This window comes from Rhododendron vialii, chromosome 10a (genome assembly GCF_030253575.1).
Source record: "Rhododendron vialii isolate Sample 1 chromosome 10a, ASM3025357v1".
NCBI classification, from domain to species: domain Eukaryota; kingdom Viridiplantae; phylum Streptophyta; class Magnoliopsida; order Ericales; family Ericaceae; genus Rhododendron; species Rhododendron vialii.
Window position 1 is genome coordinate 14,908,600 of NC_080566.1, and position 12,245 is coordinate 14,920,844.

At 35.9% G+C, this 12,245-nt stretch overlaps 1 protein-coding gene across 1 annotated transcript; it reads right to left on the reverse strand.

Annotated features, from left to right (window-relative positions):
• Positions 1–664: 664 nt before the first annotated feature.
• On the reverse strand, positions 665–1,297 carry LOC131302928 (uncharacterized). The gene has a single exon (XM_058329720.1). It carries the CDS (start codon positions 1,295–1,297, stop codon positions 665–667), a length of 633 nt encoding a protein of 210 aa, XP_058185703.1.
• Between the last annotated feature and the right edge of the window lie 10,948 nt (positions 1,298–12,245).

A 12,245-nucleotide genomic window follows, 5' to 3' on the forward strand; every position in this document is an offset into this window, starting at 1 on the left:
CTTTTTTTGTTGGCTTTTTTAGCCGAACCGCTGGTGGCTTTTTTTGACAGAAGTGGCGAGAAAGTTAGCTCAATTAATTATCCGAACTACCCCCTAGTATGGTTTGGTGTGTGTTAATTTGATGCATGTTGCGTTAGAATTTAACTTATCATGGAAAATACACATTTCTCATAGAAAAATACACACTTCTCAAGGAAAAAAACACTTTTTATAGAAAAATACACACTTCTCATAGGAAAAAACACTTCTCATGAAAAAATACACACTTCTCATAGAAAAAAACAAACTTCTCATAGGAAAAAAACACTTCTCATACAAAAATAAACAGTTCTCATAGAAAAATAAACAATTATTATACAAAGTTTTCATATAGTAAAAACACAGTTTTGATACACATTTCACATAGCTTAACTACACACTAAAACACAGTTCTCATTACATAGTTCTCATAGAAAGTTCGCATAACAATTTCACTCATTGACAATTCTCATAGACAGTTCTCATAAATTAATACACACAAGTTGCTTAGATATTTCACATAATTCAAAGTGCTAGAACAAACACAGAGTTAGTATCAAAAACCCAATGTTTTTCTTATTCTCAACAATTATTACACAAATCAAATCCAATAACATTGTTTTTTGTATGACTCAATTATTAAAACCTACAAACCAGGCCTCAAATCCTCCTTACAAGTAAGTTTGTTATGATTCCCCATTTCCCCACATTTACCACACTTCATTTCTTTAACCTTCTCACCATTCGAACGAATCCTCTTATTCTTAGGCCTCCCTAGAGGCTTTTTTGACAAGGGTGGCAAAATACTAGTACCACAATCAACCACATCACCTTTCCACAATGACGCAACCGGATAAATTGGTTTTGAATACACCTCACAATAACTCTCATCGTGAAAATAACGCTCTACATACAAGTTCAAATTCTTACCACTGTATTTGATAGCACAGACAGTGTGACAACAAGGGAATCCATTCAACTGCCACCAACAACTGCATGTACGCCTCCTAATATTAACACTTACTAACGGATCGGTGTCAACTTCAAATATATCTGCACTTGAAGGAATCACTTTCCATGTTTTAACTAAATCATATAACTTTTCCAACCGAGACGCCCCATAAGGACAAATCACCTGCTCCCATTTACTTGTCTTTTCTCTCCTCAAACACATTGATTTCATCATCTTTTTCCTTATACGATCAACCATATCCACCACGGGCAATTCATGCTCTTCCAATATCCATGGGTTAAAGCACTCAGTTAGACTAGAGGACATTGCTCCATAACGTTGCCCCGGGAAAAAAAAAACATTCACTCAACGCTCATTAGGCAACTTCGACAGAAAATGAACAACTGCTGCACCCCCGTGTTTCAGCAAATTACCCATAGCCTGATTAAACTTCGCCACAGTGGGAACATAAGCACATTTTGAAAACACTTTGATCAAACTCTCTTTATACTTGACATTTGTGCACGCCAAACAAGTACGCAAGTTACCCTTCAAATAATAGAGACAGTAAGCATGAAAGCTTGAAGGAAACACCCTAGCAATACCCTATTTTATTCCTCTGTGACGGTCAGATATAAAAACAACCCTTCTCTCTTCATCCAAAATACCGTGCAACTTCTCCATGAACCAAAGCCAATTATCATTATTCTTAGAATCAACCACACCAAAGCACAATGGAAAAAGACCTGGAAAAAAAATCAGAAAGCAGTTCATACCTATGACAAAAGCAGTTCTCGTAGTTCTCATACTTCAGGAACCAGTTCTCATAGTTCAGAAACCAGATCTCATAGTTCTAAAAACCGTTCTCATAGTTCTCATAGTGCATTGTAACCTATGTGAACTGTGTGTTATAGTCATATCAGAATTGTATATGTGATCTATTTCGTACCGGGATAACCATCTTTACCAGAATCAGACATCAAGCATCTCATATGACTATAAGAAACCAATTCTCAAAGTTCAGATACCAGCTCTCATAGTTTAGAAAACAGTTCTCATAGTTCTAAAAACAATTCTCATAGTTCTGAAAAAAGTTCTCATAGTGCATTGTAACCTATGTGAATTGTGTCTTATAGTCATATAAGAATTGTTTATGTGATCTATTTCATACCTGCATTACCATATTTAGCTGAAGCAGACATCAAGCATCCCATATGTCTTGCCTTCAAGAACGTTGCATCAACGGATAAAACAGGCCTGCAGTACTTAAATCCTTGTACACAGGCATCAAATGCTACAAACAAAAACGATTTGTGGTTTGATCTCACTCAACATCAAAAACACTTCTAGGATCCGAATTCAGAACAACATTACGATACCATTGGAGTTGATTAAAAGAATCTGAATAATCTCCAAATGCATTTGACTTGGCTTTCTGGACAGCTAACCAAGCATGATTATATGACACATCCACCACATAATACTCCTTCATATCATCAACAACATCAACAGGACGTTTCTTTGACTTATCTTGAACATCATCCTTTATTAATTGACTAATCAGAATTGAATTAGCATGACAGTTCTTTGTCGTACGCCTAACAATACCACAAGAATGAACATTATAATACCTCCTGATGTAAAAGCAACCACTGACCTTGTCAAGTCTAACATGGATATTCCACTTGCAAGATTTTACCCTACAAACTGCAGTCTCTCTCTTTGTTTCATTCTTTACAAAGTCAAACTCAAAAGAATGAACAATTGAATATTCCCGCAATGCATCACAAAAACCTTCCGAAACCCCCCCTCCCCCACCCCCACCCCCCCCCCCCCCCCCCAAACAAACAACTGACCAACACTTTTAATACGCTCTTTCCACCCATCAGACAACCTTGGCCGCTGCTCATGCAGGCAAAATATAGCTCCCAAATCATCCTCTTTACCTACATCTCCTATTGATTCCAACCAACGTCCAACTAACTGTTGCCCACTGAAAGAAACGCCCTTGCTAGTGCTAGCACCAACATCACCACCACTATCAAAAACCCCACTACTATTAGCACCAACATCACCACCACACGCACTAGTACCACTATAAAAACCATGACTATCTATAACTGCAACTTCAATGCAATTCAATCCAATACTATCAGCTACAGAAAACATCACCTCCAAATCTTCATCATTATATAACATGCTGCTAGGATGATCAAGTATAGCATAAAAGAGTTGCAATGAATGTCTTCTCAACTCACTAAACTTACCACACAATATCTTCACAAAATCTCCAAATCTCGAAGACCGAGACAACTTTATTCCAGCACACAATCCATTGTATTTACAAAACAAGACCAACAATTTCTCCTTTTCCCTAAAAAAAAAACACAAAGAAAATCGACACAGTTCACATAAACCGACACAGTTCTTATATAAAAAACATAGTTCTCATATAATAAAACACAATTCTCATAAACAGTTCTCATATAGTTTTCATAGGAAATAAATAATTCTCATGCAAAATACACAAAAAGACTGTTCACATCAAAATCTAACAACAAACACAATGATAGTTAAAGCTAGGCCCCAATCTAACAACATAAACGACATTTAAATAATAAAAATATCAAAATAATCACATAAACGGTAAAATAATCAAAATCTAACAACGTAAAGGACATTTAAATAATAAAAATAAACGAATTTCTCATATAAAAACCACAGTTCTCATATAAAAAAATACAGTTGTTATACACCGTTCTCATACAGTTTTTATAGGAAATCAACAATTCTCATACAAAATACACAAAAAGACAGTTTACATCAAAATCCAATGAGAACTATAGTTTAGAAACCAGTTCTCATAGTTCAGACACCAGCTCTCATAGTATAGAAATCAGTTCTCATAGTTCTATAAACAGTTCTAATATATGAAAATAATCGCATAAACAGTGAAATAATCAAAATCTAACAACATAAACGAAATTAAATACCTCATCGGCTCGACTCCATCAACCTGCATCTCCTCAGGAACCACAAAGCTACAACAAATCACAAAGCAACATACATCACTGCAAAATGAAAAGTACATGAACTGAATAACTAATCAAATCTAACAACATACACCACATTAAAATTAAAAAAATACCCCAACAGATCGATTGAATCTCAGTCCAACGCAATTCCTCCTATCAATCGAACATCAATCACTCAAGCTAGACGCCAATCGCTCTCTCTATCGCGATCGCAATCTCTCTCTAGATCTCGATATCTCTCTCTCTCTCCGTCTTCTCTCTCCGCCAATATTCTTTTGAAAACAAGCCTATATATAGTAAACCCGAAAAAGGGCAAAAACGTCCATCACCCAACATACCTAAGCCATCCAGCTTCGGGGAAATATTTCAGGGTTGGGAACAAACAAAGCCTAAAAAGGAGGACCAGCCTCTAATTTTCTAATTTTAATATATATGTAATTGGGTTAATGAGCGGGTTGAGTTTAGTTTCAAATAAATGGGTTGGGTATGGATAATTGAGCTCATAACTAATTGGGATTAAATGGGTTAATGACTCATTAAAGACCCAACCCACTAATAATTTACCCAATTTGGCCTAAACCTGCCTATTTGACACCCCTAATCTCGGCGAAATGAATCTAAAAAGTAATCATATTCCTAAAAAAGATCAATAAAGACACACAAAAAATTCGCCACAAAACTAATAAATGCAGGTAAAAAAAATGAATACGGACAAAATAAAAATAATTCAAATTTTTAATTAAACAGGCCTGCATATTAGTTCAACTTTTACAAGCGCTATGAAAGTTGTCGGGTTTCTAGACACTTCGTCCTATAATATACTGAAGAGTACACTTGGTCTTATATAATACAATTCATCAAGCAAAGCGTCTTGCATTTTGTTAAACATCACAAGACACGTCGTTTTATAATACAGTACTGAACAATACTTTAGAGATAAAATCACAGTGCTCTGAATAGACGGCGGGACATCGACCCAAGGATGGTCAGATGAACACCCCAACCTTGGAAAAACTTATACTCCCTCGTCCCAAAATCTTTGTTCGGTCAGCAAAACAGAGCTTAAAAATAATACGATTTTTGTAAGAAGAATTCAAAAGTTTTTTAACAACTTATTAGATATCAATGAGTTCTATTAATTTGTGAAAAAAGTTTGAATTTTTTCTTTAAAAAATTACATTATTTTTAAGTTATCGTTTTACGGACCAGACAAACAATTTGGGACGAAGGAAGTAGTACTCTACATGTGATACTTGAGAGTCGATGCTAATAACATTGAACACCCTAGCTCTAACCTCATGTGAACACCCTCAATTAAAGACTTTATAAAATCCCGTTAACTTAAATAATATTCCTTCGAATTCAAATCTAAAATATAATTCTCATGATATCATTCTATAAAGGAGCATATATTCAAAAAGGTCTACTTTAAGCTCATCGCAATTTCTTTCCCAAGGGTGTTAATAGATTAATAAGCTAATGAACGTTAGTACAAAATATAAGAGCTCATAAATTTACTCCCTTCATTCTCAAAACTGTGTCCACTACCTAATACGGGAACTTTAAAAAAATTGAATTTTTGTTGACAAATATATATAATTTTAAGTTCTCGCATACTACATAATTTTTTTGGAATAGAAGTTATGCTTTTTGACCACATTATTCACACTAATATATGAGGTTTTGCGCATGTATTGTTGATTCACCGATCAGCTAGTAAAGTCAAGATAATTTTTAAACATCTTGTAACAATTTTCCGTAGCCGTCACTAAAAAAAAAATTGTGCATAAACTGATGCCGCCACCATGGATTCTCAAAAACTAGTGTAGAGATAAAGTTGTAGATTAGAGTGCTTATAATTTGAGCCCACTTCTTTCAATTAATAGATTCCAATTAAGTAGAATACGTAAGGGGCAAAACTGTCAAACTTCTGAAATGTTCATGGCACTTACAAAATGGGTCGTGGCATTAGGGCCACCCTATATTCAATCTTTGGTGCATAAGTTCTCATTTGACTACCATTTAAATTCGAAAATTCTAACTCCACACCTACTTAAACATCTCACTCATAATAGAGGTGGAACCCACACACATTAGGTGTGTAGTGTGTGCGGGCTCCATCTCTATTGTGAGTGGAGATGTGTATTTGGGTATGGAGATAGAATGATTGATCTAAACTAGCCCAAAAATTTGAAGTGAAGGAACAACCCAATGAATTTGATATGGTGCAAAAGTATATATAGTATTTAAATGAATTTTGAAATCCGTGGGAGTAATTGAACTTATTATAATTGAGAACCACTTGGGCAATAAAAAGCTTGGCTGCTACGGGTACAAACGCGGCGTACACACATTTTGGACTCATCTCGAGTCAAAAAGATCCAAGCCGCTCATTTTCTTCATCATGTTTACGGTCCCTATAAAAATTCAACTCAATTCGATATTGTTAAAGACGTTTACGAAACATTCACCATTTCTACAGAATCTAGGCCTGAATTTTAAAATAAAATTGAATGTTTCATAAATATAGTTACCGATATCGGGTTGAGTTGATTTTTTGAAAAAATTTCAAAATGGCACCTGAACTTTGCACCAAATGTCACAAAGACACCTGAACTTAAGTTTATTTCAATTAAACACCTGTACTAAAAAATCTCCAATTTTAGACCACCGTCATTATACTCCGTCCCAAAAATTGCTGACATAGTATCTCCAACTCGTTTAAGTTGCCCCATTGCACATATTTTCAATAGGAGACGATGCACTCAAAAGAAACCCATCACTTTACCCATTACTTCATCTTTTCCTTGTGGTCCCGAGCAGAAAGAAGAAAAAGTTAGGGTTTTCTCTGAGTCTTCATGGTAGAACTCTTAGGGTGGGTTTGAATTGAAAAGTTAAAGCAACTTTGTCTTTTTAAAAATATTATGAGTTTCGATAAAAAAATTTACTTCTTCGATTCCTTTCGCCGAGAAGAATCAGTCAGTCACAAAAGTTTGACACAAAACTATCAAATGCGAATTTTTTTGAATAGACAAAAAATAAGTCACTATTTGACTTTTAAAGCCAAATTGGCCCTCAGTTCTCTTCATCATCTGTTGAACAAGGGAGGAGGAAGGGCTTCAGGTCCAGGGTTGAAGTGAGGGAGATGGTAGAACAATAGCTAGACTTCTAAAGAGAGAAATGAAGGGAAATCAATTAAGTTAAGGTCATGTTTCCTCCAAAACATGAGGTAAAGTGAGGGGTTTGGCTTGGGTGCATCGTTCTCTGTTGGAAATATGTGCAATGAGGCCACTTAAACGGGTATAAGATGCCGCATCAGTAATTTTTTGGACGGAGTATAATGGCGGAGGTCTAAATTTGGGGATTTTGTTAGTATAGGTGTTTAATTGAAATAAACTTAAATCCAGGTGTCTCCGTGACATTTGGTGCAAAGTTCAGGTGTCATTTTGAAATTTTCCTTGATTTTTTACAAGGACCGTAAGCAAACTATTTTGAACAAAATAAGCGGCTCGAATTATTTTTGTAGGATCCAAAATGCATATGTAAGCGGCATAGGTACATGAATGTATCTACTCATAAGACTTTTCGAAAAAGCTTTTGTTCAGCATTTCTTCTAGAGTTCTACTGTCAGTGTTTCCTAAGGCCAGTGGTGGGAGCTAGGGTCCGAACAAGTAAGCCAAACAACCAGTTCGGTCCAGTTTGGACCCGCTATGGACCCGTCCCGGGCCACAACAATGATCAGAAGCATTTCTTTTTGAGAGCTAGCTTGTTGAGAACATTGGCTACGCCAAAAATCACATTGATCGGATATTGTTTGATATGGTTTCGAAATGCATTTATCTTAAGATAATTGTGTCGAATGTGTTGTAATCCAGTGTTGCTCACTTTTTTTCCCCAAACTTAATACATTTTGTAACCATATCAAACGATTTCTGATCAACGTGATTTTTGGTGTGGCCAATGTTCTTGACGAGCTCTAAAAAATGAACGATTCCAATCATTGTTACAAGCCCGAAAAAGGCCCACAATGAATCGAAACTGGTTTTTAGGCTAATTGGTTAGGACCAGTAATTGCCCCAGTGGTGGGCTACGTGAACTTAATGATTGATTATTTTAATCAATGAAAGCGAACTTAATGATAAATTAACTTTACTTTATTCGTAAGTTCCAACGTCAGGGCAGAATATCATTTTAAAAATTAGATTAACTTGAACCCAGGGTCGGCTCATAAGTTTTGGAGGCCGGAAGTGAATCTCTTGAATGAGGCCACCTTATATTTTTCATATAAAAATAGTCTACAAAGAGTCATAAAAAAAATTTAAAAAAACCAATACAAAAAATTTACCATAGCTCAAAATCCATCATTTGAAAATTATTTTTCTCGCACTTTTTGCTGCAAACGCATTAATTAAGTTTCCATAGTCAAGCTTCTTCTCTAATTCCTTCTCGATAGAAAACATAGCCAATCCATTTAATCTTTCTTGAGACATGGTTAACCGAAGATAATTTTTGATCAATTTCAACTTTGAAAAGCTTCTTTCCCCTGATGCAACTGTAATCGGTATAGTCCATAATTTGGGCCTATTTTGTGTAAAGGAGGCTAGTGTATTTTTTTTTTGGACCATATATATATATATATATACATATATAGGAATCCTAAAAATTTAGGGGCCCTCGTTTTTAATTTTTTTCGGGGGCCAGAAGCACCCGCTTCCCTCGCCTTGGCTATAAGCCGGCTCTGCTTGAACCTAAACAAACTTCAAACTTGCTTACCACAGATACATGCACATGTGATAAACATATATGTATCATGGACCAAGAATAACTCTTCGTTTTGGTATTTGAATTTGGATATTGGGTAGTAATGAGTGGAGTGAGCGTGCACAAAGAAAGCTAAGAATCCTAAATCCTAAATCCCAAATGAACATAGTCTTTCCCTCCCGAGCCCTAATATAACTCTGCTCCTGACCAGTGACTATGCATAGAGAAAAAGTCCTAATCCAAAATGAACACAGTCTTGGGACTTAACCGGACTAGGGTCAAAGATGATTAGTAGCTTTAAGTGTCAGTTTGGAGAGTTGAGTCACGCTAAATCTGACAACTCCAATAGTGTCAACTAATCTTCAAACTAGTGTTGTAGATGTCAGTATTACGATGTTAGAGCAAGTACAGGGAGACTTGAGGAAGTGCAAGCTTAGTCGCAATAGCTCGGGAACTTTCGAAGCATGTGCTCCAGGAGGCTCGGGAAAGTCCTAGCTAGGCATTAATTTTAGATAATTCCTAATTTTGCTACAGTACCTCGCCATGGGTTGAGAGACGCGAGACACTATATTCATTACCCCAGTAACTTTTTTTAAGCTTTCAAGCTACCTGTGCAAGGAGTTGTGTTAGGACCACAAGTCACGGTCTCTTTATGTTGGCAAATTCCAAGACAAAAACACATATTTATTTGTATCCCCATTTATCGAGTTATATTTTATTTATTTTATTTCTAGAGTGTCTGTTTAGGAAGTGGAAGGAAATCAAATCTTTATTTGTAATTGAGAGTGATTAAAGGAATGATCGCGTCTAAATCAAGTGGTCGGAGAGAGCTCAATTGGAATGGATTGACCGGATATCAATTTGAGATCAATTGGTAAAACTTGCCTAAATGAGGTGGAAGTGGTGCACATGTTCGGCTAATACAAAAGGTAGTATTCTTTTGTATGCTATGGTAACAAAAAAAAAGGAGCAGCAGGAAAAGAAAGAAAAAGGACGTGGTTCTAGTTCAGACAACATGAAGGGGTATTTTTACATTTGAGGCTTGGAGTTATTATTCAATCGTCAAAGTCACAATGAAACTCCAAGAAGTATTCAGAACTTTATTTCTACAAACATAGACTTGTTCTTTGGTGGATTTCCAAAGGAGTGTGGAAGGCTTGTGGATTCAAGGCAGCGGCGGTCAAGCACTGGGTGTGGTGAACGTGGATTCGGCAAGTAGGTCTTAGGCTCGATTGTGAGGATTCAAATCGTAGGGTAAGATTACTTGTAACTACACAATGTTTATAGTGCTTGATTCCTTCCCGTGGTTTTTTCCCGTTTAGGGTTTTCCACGTATATCTTGGTGTTCTTACGTTTATTCCTTTCCGATAATTGATTGGGTTGATATATTGATTGTGGGTTGATATTGAAAATAATTCAGAACATCGCAAATATTTATATACCTAGGTGATCTAGGATTTTTCAATTGGTATCAGAGCGGGTTGCTCGTAATATTAGGGTTTATTCCTAGAGCTATCCTATTTTTTTTCTAATTTGCTATTATGGAAAATCCTAATTTTCATAACTCTGCTGTTGCGAAACCTCCTATTTTAGATGGGTCTAATTATGCATATTGGAAAGCTAGGATGAAGGCTTATTTGAAGTCTCAAAATAATCGAGTTTGGCTCTCAGTTGTTAATGGTTATACCGAGCCTACATCCACCGTGGATGGTAAAAATGCTCGAAAGCCTTATGAGTCATGGACCAATGGTGATCATCAGAATGAAACATATAATTCATGTGCTCTTAATGCTATATTTGGTTGTGTGTCTTTGCCTGAATTTCAACGTATTTCCACTTATGAAATTGCTAAGGATGCATGGGATATTTTAGCCATTACTCATGAGGGGAATAGTCAGGTGAGGCAACAAAAACTTCAAAGCATCATAACTGAATTTGAGATGATCAGGATGAAAGATAATCTGACGTTTGGTGAGTTTTATGCTAGGTTGAGTGAAGTGGTGAACTCAAGCTTTAACCTAGGTGAGCCTATCTCTCAAGAAAAAATTATTAAGAAAATCATGCGTTCATTACCTGAGAGGTTTATTACAAAAGTTGAAGTTCTTGAATGCATGCCTAATTTTGATTCCATGAAAGTTGAGGAAATTGTTGGTCACCTCTTAACTTTTGAAACTAAATTGTCATAATACAGACCTCAAAAAGATAAGAACAAAAATGAGGAAAAATCCTTGGCTTTTTCTAGTTTTAAAGATAGTTTTAAGGTCTCGGATAGTGATGACGATGAATTGGATCAAGAGGAAATGACTTTATTTTTTAAAAAATTTGGAAAGTTTTTTAAAAAGAATAAAACCTTTGGTCCTAATTCGAAAGATAAGAATGGTAGGTCTTCCAAGGGTAAAGAGAGGAAAGAGAGCAAATCATCGGGTCCCCAGTGTTACGAGTGAATGGGGTTTGGTCATATTGCACAAGAGTGTGCTAACAAACAGAAAAATAAATCCTATAATGTCAAAACTTGGGATGATAGTGACTCTGATGGAGAAGAAAATTCTGGGGGAAATAGTAAAGTCGTGGCTTTAGGAGCTTCTGTGCATCCCCATGTGAGTGAGTCTAAGTTAGGAGATGAGAGAGTGAATAATGAGTATTTGAGCAATAGCGAGAGTGAGGAGGAAGAGAGTTTGCAGAAAGCCTACAATGATTTTTACAAAGAAAGCCTAAGGTTGACTAAGACTAACATTGAGCTATCTAGTGAAGTGAAGAAGAGTGATGAGTCCAATGTAAAACTCAAGCAAGAGCTTTTGAAAGCTCAAGCTTGGGTGAGTCAAGTTGAGAATGATAGAGATTCTTTGATTAATGAACTTGCTTATGTTAAGAGTATGAATGGTAAACTTGGGATTGATTTGCATGCGTCTTATGAAACTAACAAGCTTCTTGAGTTAAAGGTAGCTAATTTGCAAGCTGAGCTTGACAAGACCAATGCTATTTTTAAAAGAATGAATGCAGGTTCAAAAAATTTAGAAGACATTCTTGGTGCTCAACGACAAACAAGTGATAAGTCAGGCCTCGGCTTTCATGGAGCTTCATCATCTGAACAACTTAAAAGTAAAGTAAATGAAGCAAGGTCTAAAGAGGTAAATCCTAAACTTAATAGCATTAATCCTGCTAATAAGCCTCTTCATATTAGAAAAGCTAATGGTGCAAGGTTTGTTCCTACATGTCATTACTGTAATATTAAAGGGCATATTAGACCGAATTGCTTCAAACTGCATGGATATCCTTCTATTGCTCATAGCTTTGTTAGTCGTAATAATGTTAATCATTTTGAAACAGTTACAAATCATGGCAATATAATTAAAAAATCTTGGGCCAAGTATACTGAGTATGATAATGTTAGGAATCTGACATTTAAAGAAATGAAACCTCAACCTATGCCTAACAAACAGAGTCAAGTAGGTCCAGTTAAAACAAGAGCTATTTGGGTG